General features: G+C 44.5%; 1 protein-coding gene across 6 annotated transcripts in view; it reads left to right on the forward strand.

Moving 5' to 3' along the window:
• The window catches only part of PHACTR1 (phosphatase and actin regulator 1), a 550,922-nt gene that overhangs the window by 285,651 nt on the left and 245,345 nt on the right, over positions 1-19,926 (forward strand). The window contains exon 1 of one of the 6 annotated variants that reach the window (XM_059179288.1): positions 15,663-15,801. The exons of 4 other annotated variants lie outside the window; for them this stretch is intronic. Coding sequence is in view for 1 of the 2 variants with exons in the window: in XM_059179282.1 (XP_059035265.1) it covers positions 16,162-16,411 (250 nt within the window). In the remaining variant the exon portion in view is untranslated. Of the gene's footprint in view, positions 1-15,662; positions 15,802-15,874; positions 16,412-19,926 lie in introns of those variants that run through there. One more of the 6 variants, XM_059179282.1, reaches the window with a different exon arrangement.

Here is a 19,926-nt window from a genome sequence, read left to right on the forward strand (position 1 = left end):
AAGTGACAGTTGTATAACCTCATCATGGGAAAGAATTTTTTTAATAAAGATTTGATTTATTTATTTATTTGACAGAGATCACAAGGAGGCAGAGAGGCAGGCAGAGAGAGGGGGGAAGCAGGCTCCCTGCTGAGCAGAGAGCCCGATTCAGGGCTCAATCCCAGAACCCTGAGATCATGACCTGAGCTGAAGGCAGAGGCTTAACCCACTGAGCCACCCAGGCACCCCCCCCCCGGCTTTTTTAAGGCTCCATGCCCAGAGATCCAGACTTTAGTTGAGCTCAAGAGTCATATGCCTAACCAAGTAAGCCATCCAGGGGCCCTAAGAATTTCTTTAAAAGTCTAAAAGCAGAGCACAACTTTAACAACCGATAACAATGGAGAGAAATAGGAGCAAGCAGTTTGCCGAAGAAATTAAATACCTAATAGGTAATCAGGATAATGCAATTAAATCACACCCAGAATACTGAGAAACAAACTGACTTCGCATAATACCAAGTGGTGGTGAGGTGGAAAGGGAAACTTTCAGACACTATTGATGGAATGATGTAACTGTTACAGTCACCTTGAGAGCTGCCAATATCCAGTTAAACTAAAGATGGGCATATACTATGGCAGGGCTACTCAAATTTTACCTTCCTTAGAGAGATTATTATTTATACAAGAGAACTTTACCAGGATTCTCACTGAAGAATTCCTTGGAATTACCCTAAAGTTAGATCCCAACTAACTAGCCCTCCATGAGGGAATCTGGAAATAAATTGTGATATGATTCTTTATCAGAATACCAAGACAACAGAAAACATGAGTGGACCCAATTCACACAACTCAGCATGCAATAATCTTAAAATACAACATTGCCTTCAATATGGAATGTTAGGAAATGATTCAGTTTTAAAAGATTTTATTTATTTATTTGACAAAGAGATCACCAGTGGGCAGAGAGAGGGAAAGAGAGAGAGAAAGAGAAGCAGGCTCCCTGCTGAGCAGAGAGTCCGATGCAGGGCTCGATCCCAGGACCCTGAGATGATGATCTGAGCCAAAGACATGATGTCAGTTGTGAGTCGATCATGTGCAACTGTCAAAAACTAATCTTAGTTTTGCCAATGCCCACCTTGGGAGTTCACTCTACATGAGTATAACGACGGGTAATAGTTCTCAAACCATGTATTAAGGGTTCTGAACAGCTCGTAGTTGACCTGAGCCACACAGGTGCCCTTAGAAAATGATTCTTCTTTTTTTTTTTTATTTTTTTATAAACATATAATGTATTTTTATCCCTAGGGATACAGGTCTGTGAATCGCCAGGTTTACACACTTCACAGCACTCACCACAGCACATACCCTCCCCAATGTGAAAATGATTCTTAAAACGTGATACCGCTTATGTATGTTTGAAACCACAAAGCGGGAATATGCAATGCTTGCAAACACATACACATATACTAAGAGAACAAGAATATAGATGGGATTACACACATCAACATCAGGGGAGTTGTTGTTTTCTGGGAAAGGGGGTGAGAAAAGAAGTGAGGGTTGGTGAATCCTCACCACTCACCCACTGGAGAAAAGAAGTGAGAATTAGATTTCACTAAATCTTTAAGTTGTAGTCCTTTGTATTCTTTTTAAAGCACTAATGCAACTAGAACCAATGTTGACATTTTTAAATCTGAATGGCACATGACTAGTTGTATTCACTGTCTTTTTCTGTGTCTTTGAAATATATTAAAATAATATTTACAGAATGTGACACTCCATGGCCAGTTAGTAGCTGGTTCCTGGGTGGTTCTGGGGACTGAGAGCAGGTAGCCCTGTGCACCCCAAGCGTGCTAAGGGAACCTTCCAAAATGGCACTCTTGATGCTGTGATACGGATGAGAAAGAGGCTCCTGGGAGAGGAGAGGAGAAGGGGAAGATCTTCCAGATGAGGAAGCAGCACATGGGAAGCCATGAGAAGGCATCGTGCTTGGGGACAGGGAGTCACTTCAAGTCACCATGAAGTGGTGGGGGAGACGCAAGCAGTGGATGTGGCTGCAGAGGAAGATTTGGCCTGTCTTGGCTGGAGGTCAAGATTTGATATCTCAGGAGACTTAAATATTCCCGGAAAGCTTATATTTCTATCTAGAATGTCATTTCCCTCTTCCAACACTTTTTTATGTTTCTTTCCTCCCGAGACCTTCTTCTAGAGGTAATGTATCAACTATTAGAGTCAAAGATTGCATTTTTGGAAAGATCATCTTAGCAATCATCTACCAGTCCAATCCCCTCATTTTATCCCCCAGAGAATCTATGGATCACTTTGACGGCAGGCCACTCTGAAGGTTTTATCTTTGCAATCCAAGTCAATTCAGTTGGCTTTCTGGGAGAATCGATTCCTAGAAAAGATTTGTGAAGGAGTTAGGGGGAAAGGCTGTGTCCACAGACAGTTCATGGTTCGTTGGTAGAAAATATCATGAAAGTAACACTGTGAAATATGCGTATGGCTGTTTAATGTATTATACATTATTTTAATGGGTTCTTTTTTTTAAAGATTTTATTTATTTATTTATTTGACAGAGAGAGCTCGAGCACAAGCAGGAGGAGGGGCAGGCAGAGGCTGAGGGAGAAGTAGGCGCCCTGAGGAGTAGGGAGCCTGATGCGGGACTCGATCCTAAGACCCTGGGATCAGGACCTGAACTGAAGGCAGACGCTTAACTGACTGAGCCACCCCAGCGTCCCTTACTGTGTTCTTAATTGTAAAAATGAATTCATGTTTTGAAGAGTGAGATGGGGGTGTCATCTGACCCCATCTCTGGCTCTGGGGACTTTTATCACAAATGAGAAAAGAATTAAGATGAAGAACGCATATCACCACCACTTGGGATTACCAATATTTTGTTTCTCTTTATTCTGGGTGTGATTTAATTACCCTATCCTGATTATCTATTAGATATTCAGATTTCTTCTGCAAACCGCTTGCTCCTATTTCTGTCCATTGTTACCAGTTGTTAAAGTTGTGCTCTGCTTTTAGACTTTTAAAGGAATTCTTAGGGCCCCTGGTGGCTTACTTGGTTAGGCATAAGGCTTGGTCACCGTGTGCACAAGATGGAGTTATGAGGTCTCTCCATCGATGAGGGGAAAGGAGTCAAGTCCAAGTGGCAGGGAGGAATGACTGACCTGGGAAGGAGAAACAGTTTGCACAAGGAAATGAAGAGAAAGGTTTGGAGCCAGACTGTCAGGTTTCAAAATATGACCCTACACATTGCATATCGATTTGACTCCTGCCTTTCCCCCAGCACCACCACCTGCACTAGCTCAGGTAAACACAGTCAAGTCTTTTTCAAGGACTCTCTGTTATGTTCTGAAATTTAGTTTTTAACTCAACTCCACCTCTTCAGAAAAATGCAGCAGCTGGACGCGATAACTCGAATACATAGTGCCCCCTCCCTTTGGGGAGGTGCTCTCTTGCCTGTGGTCTGCTCTTTTCCTTCTCATTTTGGTTGGAAAGCTTTGTGTTTCCTGATCCTCCGGTCATGCTTGAGCCGTAAGTAAATGAAAATGTCCAGGAAGAAGTCCTCTCGTTTATAAGAGGGCCGTCACTGGAGGTCTGGGTCCCCATGACAGTGGCAGATGATTGGGGGCGTGGCCGGCAGGTGATTGGGGGCATGGTGGCTTCAGTCTTGATTTGCAGATCAGGATTCCATTGATTCCTTCATTCCTTCCTCCAACAATTAGCAATCTAAAGAGTTCTAGGCAGTCTCTTCATGTTATCAAACTTATCCTTGTATTTATAATGAACAACCCGAACTATTTAGTGTCTTGGAATGGACACTTTTCTTCCTGCATTACCGATCCTGTCCCTCTTTTATTTTTACTTATCTGAAAGAGAAAGAGAGCTCGATCCTCCACCCTGGCCGCTGAGCAGGGAGCAGGAGGCGGGGTTTGATTCTGGGACTCCCAGGATCATGACCTGAGCCAAACACAGACACTTAACCAACTGAGCCACCCAGGCACCCCTCTTGTCCCTCTTATATGGTTTTGAGCTAAGGTCATGTTAGAGAACCCAGTAGTACAGTGCTCATCTCTGTTAGCAAACACAGTGTCCCAGGTTAAGGCAAAAATGCCTGCTATGTTAGCCCAGCCGTCCAGTTTCTTTCTTGACTTGGCAAAATGCCAGCATGCACTAGAAAACATTTTATACACTTCTGCTCATGCTCATCCTCACTTGTAAATATTTATTCATAGCAGAATAGCTCAGTTCTGTTTCTAGTCCACCATTACTACACGTGGACGTATCTGTGTCTCTCATTATTTACATGTTTAACAAAACCCAAAGAAAAATGTAAGCAGAAACTTACATTACAGTACTGTGATTGATCATGGCTCTCTATTGCCCTTGTATTTCCAAGCCCAGGAACAGAAACAAAGCCTGTCTCTGTTTCAAAGGCTACCGAGGACTGACATAATGTCAGTTGTGGGTTGATCATGTGCAACTGTCAAAATCTAAGCTTAGTTTTGCCAATGCCCGCCTTGGGAGTTCACTCTACATGAATATAACGATGGGTTATAGTTCCCAAACCATGTATTAAGGGTTCTGAACAGCTCACAGTTGACTTAATATGCGCCACTTAAGAAAAATAAGCAGATCCTAATATACAGACATGCCCTGTGTGGGCTCATAGACATATTAGCCAGAAAGCTTTATGAGTCATGCTCGTAATTCGTACACACTAATGCCTTCAGCATGTCTGAGAACTTTTGACTTTTGGAATAGCAGGTTTCGGCTGTGGAGCAGAGTCCGCATTTTTCTCTTGCAAGCAAAACAGCAATGTTTTATTTTTAAGGTTAAGTTGTGATCATGATTTAGAAGCCTGGAAGGCATTTCTTTGCCTTCAAGGAATTGACATATCTGGGAAGGCATGGTTGTTTTCTTGAAAGCAGGAACTTGGGGTACCTGGGTGGCTCAGTCAGTTAAGCATCACACTCCTGATTTTGACTCAGGTCATGATCTCAGGATTGTGAGATCAAAGTCATGCAGGGCTCTGTGCTCAACACAGAGTCTGCTTGAGTTTCTCTCTCTCCCTCTGCTTCCCCGCCCCCAACCTCACGAGGGCTTACACACTCTCAATCAATCAAATCTTTTTAAAAGAAGAAGAAGAAATCAGGGGATCTTAACCTGGGCTCTAGGTGTCCCCTGACATACTGCCAATTTTGTAAAAGGAAGAGAATCTGGAAAAGAGACTTCACTAAGCTAAAGTTTTTGGCCAGATTTACTTTAAATAGTTTCTATTCATTATGTTTGGTATTATAGAAAAATATGTTGATTTGATGTTTGTAGATTCTGGATGTTTCCTTTGTCTTCTATCATAACCCACATGTCCTCTAGGAGTTGATAATTTTCATCAAGAGCTTAATAAGTCTTTTTTTTTTTTTTTTTACCTCCTGTATTGCAAGGAAAAAAGGGCTTGTGTTACAATGTTTTTAAACATAAATTACAAAATTTGTGAATGAAAGAGTATTCATTTGGGTATTTTTTTTTTTTAATCCAGAAAATGGAAAAAGTAGATTGACTTCCAGTGTAAATGGGCAGATCTTAATGAATATAGCAAGCCTGTCCTTCATCTTTAAGAAGTCCTCCAGGAATATCTTCCTGGGTTGGCTTAGAAGGATATTTTTACCTTCACTACAGCTTCTTTCCTGGGGGCACATTTCTGGACAGCAGCATGATACAGGGGAGAGCGACTGTGTCTAAATGGTGAATGGCTTGCATTCCTTGCAGATCTGGGCTCTGCCTTGTTCACAAGCTACAGCTTTGTGCAAATTCTTTCATTTCCCTGGATCCTTTGTCAGATGGTGTTTGGAACACCTCACATCTTGGAATCATGGTAAGGATTACCTGAGAGTTTTTAAATTAAAAATAGAAGACATGTATAATATATACAGTATTATTTAAGATTTAATTTTAAGGGACGCCTGGGTGGCTCAGTTGGTTAAGCAGCTGCCTTCGGCTCAGGTCATGATCCCAGCGTCCTGGGATCGAGTCCCACATCGGGCTCCTTGCTCGGCGGGGAGCCTGCTTCTCCCTCTGCCTCTGCCTGCCATTCTGTCTGCCTGTGCTCGCTCTCTCCCCTTCTCTCTCTCTGATAAAAAAAAAAAAAAAAAAAAAAAAAAAGATTTAATTTTAATATATAATAGCTTATGTATTTTTTATTGCATATATTTTATAAATAAGTACGTAAAGAAAACCATTAGTGTATTTATTAGGAAAAAGCCCAGCAGAGTTTCACAAACACTATGGAAACTCACCAAGGGATGTATTGTCCCTACCTCCCCGTACAATGGACTTTTTCCCTGCAGACTCATCGCGGTGACCCCGAGTGGGTTTTAGAGGATATCTTCATCTCTATATACAAGAGTATCTGCTCTTCTATTCTTAAATTCCAATAGCACATTCTGTGTGATCTCTCTTCAGACTCTTCTTAGCTTTTTCATGTAGCCTTCCCATCCTGTAAATAACATTGCTTTCCCCCATAACATGGCTACAAACTCTTGTTAGAATAATTTGTGCGGAAATAATAGGTATCACGGAGGAGAAGCTCTACTGACATATAATGTGTAAAAATAAATACAGTTCCTCTTCAGCAAGTCTTCTCTACTGTAAACACACACACACATAGAAACAGTTTTGGAAACTCACTAGATCACAGGATCTTGGCGTTTTGGAAAGAGAACAAATTGTCTTGTTGGAAGCAGATATAGGCCTTTGATCATTCCTTTTGCAAGTCTTAGAGCGTATTGTAACATTTCCCTCAGTGAATTAGACCATCTTACTTACTTTCCGTGGAAGGAATAATTTGCATGTCATACATTTATACACCTGCAGTATCTACTTAAAAACTCCCCATTGCTGGCAACTCACAGCTACTCACACCGCAATTATGTTTCTTGTATAACTAAAGTTCTCACACTTGGAAATAAAAGAGAGGGGGGCGCAGAGGGTCAATTTGCATTTCTCCCCAATGTCACATTATCCTATTACCTTGTTCCTGCACCTGCTCTGTACAAACACAATTGTGATTCGGTCCTAGTGACCAATTATCATTAGCAGATCCTGAGCTATTGTCAGACAGTCCTGAGGGGCTCAGCACACTGTGGATATAATCCCAGCCCTAAAAGGATACCATCAGTGAGGATCAGCCGCAGTCTGTTTCAAGATGTAAATGGCAGGAATCTGCCCATATGGATGTTGGGTGAGAACCTGTACATCCTATTTTTACCCTGTCCTCTTTACCCCCAGGAAGCTCTGCTCTACCCGGCAAGCAAGGCTTCTGGGTCCCAAGCGGGTATCCTGATAACCCTTCTTGGTTGTATTTCACGAACCTGTATGTTTCTGTCCCCAAATAGTGCTGAGGGTCCTCTGAAGGAAAACACCTAGCACCTAGCACCTCTGTGTGTCAGTGGGATGGATGGAGAAGGAAAAGTATGCTTTGCAGTTTAACATAGTTTGGCTCAGATTTCTAACTGGCAAAATGCTAACTGTGTAACCTGCGAAATTTACTTAATCTTATCCAGCTTCTGCTCCCTGAAGCATAAAATAGAAATAATAGTTCCATTTTATGATGTTGGTGTGATAGCTAAATAAAGGGATAGATAATATACAAACACACACACAAATACGTCTCTCACCCACATTTGTCTTTGTTGTACTAATCTTGATAGGCTAGATTACCCTTCAGTTAAATCCACACTGAAATCTCAGCAGCTTAGAACAGCGCAAGTTCATTTCTCATACTGCATGGCCCTTGTGGGTCGGCAGGTGGGGTCGGCTGACTTCAGAACACAAAAGAAAGCAGCAGCTGCTCTCTCGAACTTCAGTTCATCACTCCAAGGTTCGAATAGGCCACCCGGTTCCATCTGTTACCCTCAAGGGAGTTGTATGTGTAAATTGCAATCCTACCGTGGACTTGAAGAGAGCGAATCAGAAATATTTGGAGAATAATACTAATGTCACCATGTATGTCTTACAAAAATGAGTCAGATCTTTGTATATGAATTTTCTCATTAACAATACATTGTGGAAATGTGTTGCCTGAAGAATTCTTCCAGGCCGATTTGTTAAGATGGAACTCATTTAGTGGCATCATGCTTTAAACATACCATAATTTATGCTGCCATTTTTTACCAGCGGACTTCTTTACTTTATTGCGATATAAATACACTTAATGGGATCTCTGGGTTCAGGTGCTTTTACTCTGTAAGATAAATATCCAAAAGTGTCTCAATTGCCCAAATCAACCTGTTTCTAAAAAGAAACACAAGGCTGTGTTTACATGGTTATAAATGTCATTTTTTAAAAGATTTTATTTATTTATTTGACAGACAGAGATCACAAGCAGGCAGAGAGGCAGGCAGAGAGAGAGAGAGGGAAGCAGGCTCCCCACTGAGCAGAGAGCCTGATGCGGGACTCGATCCCAGGACCTGAGCCAAAGGAAGTGGCTTAACCCACTGAGCCACACAGGCGCCCCTATAAAGGTCATTTAATATGGGACTTATGATCTGGAGCAAAATGTAAAGAAACAGACTACTTTGGAACAATAGACTTCTCACTTACTCATCTTTAACAATTCTTGGAGTGCCTTGGTAGCTCAGTAGGTTAAGTGTCTGACTTTAGCTCAGGTTATGATCTCAGAGTCCTGGGATGGAGCCCTGCACCGGCTCCCTGCTCAACGAGGAGCCTGCTTCCCCCTCTCTCTCTGCATGCTACCCCCCATCCCACCACTGCTTATGAATTTTCTCTCTCTCTCTGTGTCTCAATTAAATAAAATCTTAAAAAAACAAAAACCTAATGTTTGACAATTCTCAACCTCTACCTATTACATCCTGTCTTCCCCTGGATATTAATAGAAATACCTGACCCCAAATTTTAAAATATAGACTGAAAGCCTTCCTTGGGTATCAGCAATATAGACTGTAAAGATGCTTGACATAATACCTTGCCAAACACTCCCACCAGAGTGATCTCTCCATCCCAGCCACAAAGATTAGATGCACTCTGACCTCAGTCGAAGGTCCTCTTCTTTGGACTTGAGAACTAGACCACCCATGGCAATGCAGAAAGAGAAAGAAACATTGCCAGGTAACACTGTAAATCAAGCTGTAACTGTTGTCCTTCAAATCCCCTCTGTCGCCACCTGTTTGGTCTCAATGCTTCCAATCTTCCCTTCTCGTCGGGTTGCTATCTCCTAAGTGTTTGTAGAACACTTTGCACAGAACAACCCCTTAGTAAGCATAATTACCACAAGCCTAGAAGGAAAATTGCTCTTTATTCAATTCTTTTTTGGGGAGTGGGAGGAGCAAACCCTAGCTAAAACAAAACAAAAATCCCACAAACACACACACACTCACACATATGCATACAAACTGCTTACGCCATTGAGATGTCTTAACTATATTTTGAAGAACTCAAGTTCTAGAAACAGACATCTGAAATTGATTTTTCAAAGCACCTGTCCATGGACTGCCCTCTGGCTCTTGTACCAAAAAACCTGCCAGGTTGGATTAAGAAATAATAAGGGAGAAGCTAAATCCAGGAGAATGTTTGCTATGGGCTCCAATACACATTCTTTCTATCTATCTATCTATCTATCTATCTATTTATTTATTTATTTATTTGACAGAGAGAAATCACAAGTAGATGGAGAGACAGGCAGAGAGAGAGAGAAGGAAGCAGGCTCCCTGCTGAGCAGAGAGCCCCATGTGGGACTCGATCCCAGGACCCTGAGATCATGACCTGAGCTGAAGGCAGCGGCTTAACCCACTGAGCCACCCAGGCGCCCCTCCAATACACATTCTTAAGAAGAACATCGTGGGAGAAACCCTTCTTGTAAAAGGAGAATAAAAGTTTGCCAATTGTGCAGCTGCTTTCTAACGTTTCTCTGCAGGAGTGACATTCAAAATATTTAATAAGTGGACTTGCAAGAGTTGGAAAGGATACTGCCCCTGTTAGAACAGCCAGCCATCAACAATGCCTATAGCCTTACCCGGGCAGAGGGCTTGGTCTGAGCTCTCTGCACACGTCACGTGTTGCCTGAAGAATTCTCACTGGCCTCCCGCAGCCAGCTCTGCTCATGTCTCCTTGTTCAGCAAACAAATGCATTCTACTAAATATTAAAAAAAAAGCCAGAAAGCTCTATCCCCTTCTTGATGAAAGTCTCCTTCCATTCCAGCATCTGTAAAAACAGGAGCAGAAACCACACACACACACACACACACACACACACACACACACAGTAGCAGGAGTGGAGCACAGTGCTGTGTCGTAAACCATTTGGAAGTCATTTTTAACCCTGTTCTTAAATATGTATTTGGTAGATTAGCTTACAGCTCTGGTTTTAACACAGCACACATTTAGATCAAACTTAGAAAAAAATAGATGTTTTTCTTAAATTAGAAATATAACATACTGCTAATATTTAAGGAGTAGATTAATTTTCTAGGGCTGCTGTCAAAAATTAGCACAAAGTTGGAGGCTTAAAGCAGCAGATTCTTATCCTCCTGCAGATCTGGAGACCACAAGTCTGATTTTAAGGGGTGGGCTGGGGCCATGCCCCCTGGGAGATTATACTCCTCACCTTCTTCCAGCTTCTGGGGACTGGATTCAGGACCCACCCAGATAATCCAGGATGATCTCCTCGTTACTAGATCCTTATCTTCAGGGCACCTGGGTGGCTCAATGGGTTAAGTGTCTGACTCTTGGTTTCAGCTCAGGTTATGATCTCAAGGTTGTGAGATTGAGCCCCGTGTCGGGCTCCACAGTGAGCATGGAGCCTACTTAAGATTCTTTCTCTCCCTGTCTCTGCACACGTGCCCCCACCATTCAACATACATGCTCTCCCTCTCTTAAAAAAAAAAAAAAAGAAAGAGAAACAAGATCCTTAACTTCATTATGTCTGCAAAGAAACTTTTCCAAATAAAGATATTTTCACATGTTCCAGGGATTTGAGATGGATATACCTTTTGGCAGGCCACCATTTAGCCCAGTACACGGATGATAGGAACAAGAAAGGAGATAGACATGGGTGCCTACCTGGCTTAGTTTATAGAGCATATGACTTATCTGGGAGTTGTAAGTTTGTGCCCCATGTTGGGTATTGAGATTACTTAAAAATAAAATCCTTTAACAAAAAAAAAAAAAAAGAAAAGAAAGGAAACAGAAGCAGAAAAAACAATGTATTGGATAGCTTGAGTATAATGAAGAGAAAAATGGCAAGGAAGAAAAAATGTCAATCTTTTTATACATCCAACATGTGTAATATGTGTAGTAGTTTTACTTAAGCACACCTCTCTTTTGAGTCTTTCCACTGCTTTGCCTTATGCTGGCATTAATATTTTGTATTTTTAGTCTATCTTTTTCATAAGAGTTAAAGCACTTTATGAGTATTTCCAAATGTCTACCCTTTGACTTTGACTTCCCTTAAGCCTAATAACTGTTGAGCATTAAAAGTACGGTAGTCAGAGACAAGCAGGAAGCAGAACAAAATCTGAGTTCCAAGTTGATCACACACGGTTTCTACCATTTGACCTTGGGGAATTTTAAGGTCTGTAGCTGTCTTCACATCATCATCATGGTGGTATCTTCTGGAAAGCCCAATTTTCCCATACTGCCTTGCTGGGTGTAACACTCCTGCCAGGCTAAAGATCATCGTAGACCTCCACCCACCTATCACATCACCATGAACTCCTTTTAGCCTATGACCTTGCATGTTCTCCACATGGCTATGACCTTGACCCCCACTCTTCTACCCCCAACTGCCTAAGGCTGACTTGCCAAGGGCCTCTTACTTCACCAGCTCTATCTCTTCTACTTTAATCAGCCTTGATGCATGGCTCCCACTCAGATAGTAAATGCCTATTTCTCCCTGGCTGCTCCTAGCTATAAATTTGCACATATTTCAGCTGGGTGGGTTCTGTTATTTATTTTATTTTTTAAGATTTTATTTATTTATTTATGTAGAGAAAGCATGGGGGGAGGGGCAGAAGGAGAAAGAGAATCTCCAACAGACTCCCTTCTGAGTGCAGAGCCAAGGACACGGGGCTCCATCTCATGACCTTGAGATCATGACCTGAGCTGAAATCAAGAGTCGGACGCTTCACCAGCTGACCCACCCAGGCGCTCCGATTCTGTTATCCTTATATGTCCTTTCATTGAGTGCATGCTCTCTCCTACTGAATTTTAAGCTCTGTGGGATCTGGGGTCCTATCTGCTATTTACTTTGGAAGCAGAATGTGTGTTCCACTGGTAGGCGATTAATACTATTACAGGGCTGATGCCTTGGGGATGCTTCTCAAAACTTAAAATCCTTCCGAATCACCTGGAAGTCTTGCTAAAAGGCAGGATCTGGAGGACAGCTTGAGATGCTTCATTCTCCCAAGCTCCCAGGTGACCAGGATCAGCTGGTCTGTGGAATTGTACTTTGAGTAGCAGGTCTTAGGGCCGCAAACAAGTTTTAAGAAGCGGATCTACCAGTTACATGTATCCTAAAGAAGGGATGGGAACGAGACTGCCATGCAGCTAAGTGACACTGAGAGTGACCCCAGGGGAGTCTTTCCCACTTGGATCACGTGGGTAAAAATTCCACGCAAGCTCCATGAGGCCCAGCGTTGAGAACCTCTGTTTGGGGGACTATGATGTTCGGCGTGCTTTCCTTCCCGCAGTGTTTCCCTCCTTCCTTTCCAAATTGTGAAATCCCATCAAAAAAAAAAAAAAAAAAAAAAAAGCTTTCTTCAAGAATGCTGTCGGATTATATGGGCATGAAAAAAAAAAAAAAAAAGTGCTGTCAGATAGCCAGTTTCTTTCATTATCCATCCAGGGAGAGGGTTCTCCATAGCAGCACTAGAGCTGAGCCGTCATGGCAAGGATCACAATTAACAGGTGTGTCTTCTGGAAGGCCACACACCCAGCCCCCGTATAAGGTATCTGTTGGCATTGGGAGCTATAGGGACGTTCTAGTCATGGGTATCAGAGGAAGGTTTCACTGAGGTAGCATTCAAGGTAGGGAAGAGGGGCAAGGAAAGGAAAGGCAGTGCTGGGAGCCACTGGACACATCCTTCTTCCAAACTGCTGCCGGCACGGAGGTTTATGCCATCCTTATCTTTTCTCCCCCAGCCTTCTGTTGTGGCAATCAGAGGTAGTCTCCTTGGCTTCCCAGTTCCTCCTGAGACACTAAGATTCCTACAGCTTCTAAGACCAGCCTGGTCTAATAGAACTTTCGGTGATGATGAAAATACTCCACCATCTGCCCTAACACAGTCGCCACCAGGTCCGTGTGACTGTCGGGCATGTGACCTGTGGCGGGTTCAAGGGAGGGACTGAAATGGAATTTTATTTAATTTTTATCAATTTAAGTATAAATAGCCACAGGTGGCCCATTAGAAGCTGCAGACTCAGAAAAGCAGTTTAAGAAGATGGATCACCAACCAAGGGAATAGCACTCAGAGGTCTACCTTCGTCTTTTTAATTTGAATAAAGAGCCCCCATAACAGTGGGCATCGCCTTTAATATTTGAGCCAAGCTGGTGGTTATGTCCGTGTTCTCTGTGCTACGCCACTTGGCCAATTAAAATAGAGACCCCCAGAGCCTGTAGGTCTGGTTTAGCATTCAGTGAGTGCATAAAAGATTGCAGTGGGCTTAGTTGTTTTAATAGGACCATTTGGAGTTTATGGGGGTCTCTTGTTCTGACCTGTGAGGCACACAGTACGGGGTGGGGGGGAAGGCATGCAATTTTTAAAAGTCATTTAAGAAGAGATGTGTGCAGATTTTTTTTTGAAGATCTTATTTATTTGAGAGAGTGCGTGCGCATGAGTTGGGGTCAGAGGAAGAGGGAAAAGCAAACTTCCCACTAAGCAGGGAGCCCAATGTGGGGCTCTGAGATCACAACCTGAGCCAAAGGCAGACGCTTAACCAACTGAGCACCCCCCCTCCCAGGAGCCCTGAGATGTGTGTTTTGTTTTGTTTTTCAGGAGATACTTAAGAAGTGATACAGTTGGGGGAGGGATCTTAGGATTTGAAAAAGAGAACAACAAATGTTTGCCTATAACACAAGGCAGTATTTTCCATCATAGACTCCACCAGCATTACAAATGGGGACTCTGCCATCTCTCAGATAAGGCTTATAATTAGCCAGGGACCGAGTGACATAAATCTGCCATGGGAAGATACAGTGAGATTTACCTGTGGCTGGTTTGGCTGGTAATCTGGTTGAATAGGGAGGGGTTCCTGAACGCCCCAGTGGGCACTGGGAGAGTGTAATTAAAGAAAGCACAACTCCAACAAGTGAATTCCACGTGAATTTCAGTCTCTGTCATCTACCCCAGAGGAGGGTATGACACTGGACACTCAACGTCCCTAACTACACCACAGAGAACAAACAATGTGATTTGGGCAGAACATTTTGCCAATGAGAAGTGGTATCCAGTACACAGTGGCAGAATGGCAGTGACCAGAAGCTTATTATTATACATTAATTTAATATCCCCAGTGGACTGTTGACCATTTCACCTATGAGGGGAACCGTACATGTAGAGTTGGCCCAGTTGGAAAAGAGACGAGCAGTGACTTGCCCTTCATAGAAGTATCAGTCATGGGGTGTTATGAAATTAATTTGGGGGAATTTTCTAGAAACAACTAGCAGTGATAGTGCATCAGTTAACTGACTCTATTTCAGTGGGCTGCAAAAAAAAAAAAAAAAAAAAAAAAAAAAGGCAAAGTTGTGGCTTATAAGGAATGAGGTGTGGTGAGGAGAAAGAGACTTGGTGTTAGACACACCAGGCTGTGAGCACCTGTTTGACCATTTATGCTGTGCATCAAAATCACCTGGGGGGAGCTTGTTAAAGCTACAGATTCCTGGCCCTACACTTCCTACAAAACCAGAATCCCAGTGTTAGCCCCCCCCCCCATCTCTATTTTTAAAATAAGCACCCAGGGTGGTTGTGATTTGAGGCTTCTCCAAGCCTTAGTTCTCTGAAAGGTGATGTAGGATTCGCAATATCTGAGTCCAGATTACTGTAATAGAGTGTAATTTATTTTTTTAAGTGCACAACAAAAAAAGGCTGAACTTGTAGCTGTTATTGCCATGGGTCTGCCTTATTTTAAGGCACTGTTCTGTCTTTGGAAAGCTCGATAGATGTCATTCGCCTGGCTGAACCTTATTCACCGTGCTAAGACAGCTGAGGAACCTTCAGCCAAATTAGACAGGGTCTGGGAGTTGCAAGTTGTTTTTTCTGAAGATTGCTAAAAGCAGTCTTTTCTGTTCTTTGTTATTCTAACTTTTTTTTTTTTTTAAGATTTTATTTATTTACTTGTCAGAGAGAGAGCACAAGCAGGGTGAGCAGGAGGCAGAGGGAGAAGTAGGCTGAGCAGGGAGCCCGATGTGGGACTCGATCCGAGGACCCCGGGGACCACCACCTGAGCCGAAGGCTGGCATCTAACCAACTGAGCCACCCAGGGGGTCCCTCCTTGTCACTCTTAAGTTTTAACAACACTGGTGGAAGGCCCCCTTCAGGTTGGGGAATTTTTGTGGCGGGTGAAAAAATCAGTTATGCCCTAACAGGTTGCCGGTTCCAGTGAAAAGTCAAGGGCTGTGGGCTGGACGCACCGGAGAACGGTAATTTGTTCTGGCCCGCGAGAGAGGCGCTTGCACGCCCGAGGGTTCGAGCGCAGCTGCCTTCGGTGTGGTCCATCTTGCTTTCATTTGGCACCGCGAGGCTTGAAGAAAAGGGGGAGGGGGAGGCTGGCGTGCTGCCCCGAAGCTCCAGAGGGAGTGAAGGTAGCTGCAAAACCCAGCAGGCGCAAATCGCCCGTGCTGAGATTTACGGAGGGTGGGGCTGCCGGGGGAGACGGTGCACGTGAGGCCGCGGGAGGGGTGGGCGCGCCGCGGCTCAGGTGCGACCGAGGAGTGCCTCCCAGAAGCCCTCCTCCGGCCGCGGGGATCGGATTCGCGAGGGCCGCGAGGGCGGCGAGGTCAAGACCCCTTCCGCGCCTTCCCCTGACCCGCCCCGCGGCGGTCGCGATGCCGTAGAGACGCGGGTGCGGGGCCGAGCGGGGGCATGCTGGCCCCGGCGGCGGGGCGCGGGTGGCAGCGCGCGGGGGCCCCAGCGGCGCCCGGCCCGGGGCGCTCGGGGGCCGGATGGCAGAGCCCACGCGCGCCGCGGAGCTGGGGAGGTTTGCGCTTCGCTCGCCGCGCTGCAGGGAGGGCGCGGTGCCAGCAGCGAGCGCCCAGAGACCCAAAAAGAAAGCTTTTTATTTGCTGAAGATGAAGCCCCTGAAGGAGCCCGCCCCCAACAACAACAACGTGTCCTTTGTGATCCATTGTCAACTAGGCAAGGAGATCAAACACATTTGCAGCAACTGCAGTCGGGGGGAGGACGCCCGGGACGGTGAGTGCCGGGGCGCGTCGGGGCGGCGGCGAGCGCGGGAGGCGGGGAGGTGGCGCGGCTGGTCCCCAGTTTGGGGGCGCCGCCAGCGTCTCCGCCTGGAGAACTGCGGGGACATCCGCCCGGCCGGCACTTTGCGGAGTGCTGCCCAGAACCAAACCCGGACCGCATCCGAGGATATACCATTGATGTATTTGCTCCCTCAAATGAAGGGTTTGAAACAGTTAAATGGCCAGCTCTGGGATTTTCTCCAGGGAAGGTGGGGTTTGGGGAAGGGGCGGTTGTCAGGGGTCGCGGTATTAGCTTGAAAAAGGTGGTTACACCTGCTTTCTTAGCTTTCTGGGCTTCTTGGCTCTTCTCCCTCCGGTCCCCGCGTTACGATAGGCTTTGCTGGGCTGTGTGACAGATGTGGGGTTCCGATGGGTTCACTTTGGAGAGGCGGTTTGGCCATGGTCACAGCGCCCAGCGCCCTGGAGACTTGTGTAGTTGTTGAATGATTTCTGGTTAGAGTAAAACATGGCTGTGATTTTTGGAGCGCAGCTGCCGGCCCCTCTTGGAACGCTGCCTAATGGCCAAAATGTGGGAGGTGGGGGAGGGGCTTGCGGAGGCTTCTTCCAGGTGAGCGGGTGCGTGTGTGAGCCCAGGAGCTACGCCCCCCCCCCCGCCCCCCACAACACACATCGGATCTGAAGCGGGGTGGTGAAAGGGTGCCAGGCTGCCAGCGACTCTGGTCTGAAGGAGCCAAGAACAAGGGATAGCTCGGCGTGGACCAGGCTTAAGCCTCTGCAGATGTGGGCACGCCTGTGTATTTCGCTGGAGCCTCCGGCCCGGCTCCGAAGCAGCTCTCGGAGCCGGCTCCCGAGGGCCAGTGAAGGTAGCAGAAAAGTTTTAGGCGGCAGATTTGGCAGAGCAAGCATTAGCTCCTAACCAGCCAGAAGCTCATGGCCTGGCCGACCCTCCCACCTGCTTGGGCAAGAATATTTTCCCAGCAACCAGGAGGGTTTGGCGGCTTCCCTTTGGAAAAAACTGATATTAACTAGGGTTGGTCTGTTTTCTGTGGGCCTCTGAAGGGCACAATAGTGAAGTGAGGGTGCCTTGACGCATGTCTTATTGAAATTAGAGTCCTGCCAGTGTGATTATACTTTTCTTTGATTAAACTGTAAGAGAACTTATGGGGGATGATACCAGGCATCCAGGAGAAACATCAGAGCTATAGTAGGGCACCCTAGTGCTGCTTTGGTTCCCAGATGGGGAGGACACCCTTTGATGGGAAGCACACACTTATGGACATGTGTTTGGTCCTTTGGTTACTAAATAAACCCATGACACTCCTGCAATATACATAGATGAACGGGGTGAGGCAGAGCCAGACTTATACCACGGAATGTAATGGAGCATGAGATGCGGGCTAAAATACTTATTAAATGAATCACTCTGTTGACTGTAGTGCTGCCCACGTGGGCTGCTTGCACAGCGTGGGGAGTTTATTTAAATTAGGAGCTCTAAACGCTGCTACCATAGGGAAAGGTCTGTGTCTGCTCTCAAGGATGTGGTTATGCACACGGTCACTAGTAAATGTGTTGGCATACACAGTTGTGGGGGCCATGCAGGCATGGATTTTCTCCACCAGCGTAGATCTCTGCTGGTAACCTGCATCGTCTCTCCAGTCCCCCACACTCTGGGACGTCTTAAAGAGCCACGCATGGATGTTCACATATCCTCTGATGCGACTAAAGTATTTAATTCAGAGGATTCTGGTATAGGGGAGACCTCAGACTCCGCTCATCCTGCCTTCCTTGTGTGTGGTGCACTCCCTTGAGTCCGTGAACTAGAATGAGGTCAGCAGTTGAACCCTTCTCCTTGCAAGGCCAGAGCCCAGAGCTGTACCGCCGACCGTCAAAGGCAAGGAAGTTCAAATTTCACTTCTGCAAAGATTAACCTTGCCTGATGGTTTGTTAGGAGTGAGTGTTCTGTTAGATGCGTTCTCTAGTCGCTATTTCCAATTCCAATTCTAATTCTTTTCTGTTTGCCAGGAGACTCTTAGGAAGGAAATGTGCAGTAAAGACTGTAGTCACGCAAGCAGATCTGGTAGGGCTCCACGGAGGAGGAGGTTTCTTCCATCGGGTTTGGCACCATCAGTGTGTCTGGTCTTTTGGCACTGAGGACATTTAGTGGCAACCAAGGAAAATTCTGGTCCAGCCGGAAAGCCTTCTCTTGAAAGTTGACACAGGCAGAATTTTATAGAGGCCTTGCTCACGGACATTCTCCATTTCTTTATATATAAAGAACAGATTTAAACAGATTTAAAAGCAAATTTTAATAGCATGCAGTGGTAGAGGCAACCTATAAAAAAAATTGGGCTAACATAGAATACATCTTAAAAGAAAAAAATATTCCTGGCTAGTTGAACATATATTAAAGGTGAAATTACATTTTAGCAATTTGCATTTTACTTAAGAGTTTAAAAAAAAAAAAAAGTTCCTGGTATCCATTAGCTAATATTAAAGATGTTTTGCTGACCTTATTTTTTTTTTAAGATTTTTTCTTTATTTATCTGACAGAGATCACAAGTAGGCAGAGAGGCAGGCAGAGAGAGAGGAGGAAGCAGGCTCCCTGCAGAGCAGAGAGCCCGATGTGGGGCTCGATCCCAGGACCCTGAGCCGAAGGCAGAGGCTTAACCCACTGAGCCACCCAGGTGCCCCTTGCTGACCTTATTTTAAGCAATCCTCTCTTTTTAAAAAGGTTATAAAATGCAGTTCACCATTAATGGTCAAAGATAGGTTTGTTGCTTTCATTTTTGCTGTTTTGGTTACTTTCCTGAAACCATGTTCAAATCGGGAAACAAAGTTTCTATAGCAATTAGGTGCTAAAGGCCAAGTACACAGAGCAAGGTCAGGGTAGAATAAAAACTCAGACCCTTGGCTGTCTTTAAAATCACAGTGCTTTCCACTATGTCATCAAATTGTTAAAGTGTCACCTACACTGAATATAGAAAATTAGGAACAGTGATCTGCATGTGTTATATACAGGTGCAGTCTTCTTAATAGGCCAGGTTTATTAGGATATAGAATTAGAAGAAATTGAAGAATTCCTGAGTGCACTTAAATTTTTTTCATCTGCCTTATCTACTTGACAGAGAGACTGGAATTGGTAGGACCAGAGAGAAGAACTTTTAGCCAGGTGGATAAGAAGTAATGTACATTGTAAAGCTACAAGAAACATGGCGAAATCATCATAGGACTTCCGTTGAAAGTCAATACAAGAATCGGGTTTAATTTACAAATAGTTAAAAAATCAACTTCAGGGAGGAATCTAGTCTAGAAGGCAGAGTATTTCTGGGTATACTTTTACACATTTTCTATTATCATTTGAGTTCCTTTTAAGTCTATTAATAGTGAGGGATTATCATAGGAATTATAACATTAATCATTAGTAAGATGTAATTTCAAGTAACTGTAATAAAAATAAGAACTTTTAACATTTTAAAACAGTTTAGAAATATTTTGAAGCCTGTCTTG

Source organism: Mustela lutreola, chromosome 6 (genome assembly GCF_030435805.1).
Source record: "Mustela lutreola isolate mMusLut2 chromosome 6, mMusLut2.pri, whole genome shotgun sequence".
In the NCBI taxonomy this organism is placed as follows: domain Eukaryota; kingdom Metazoa; phylum Chordata; class Mammalia; order Carnivora; family Mustelidae; genus Mustela; species Mustela lutreola.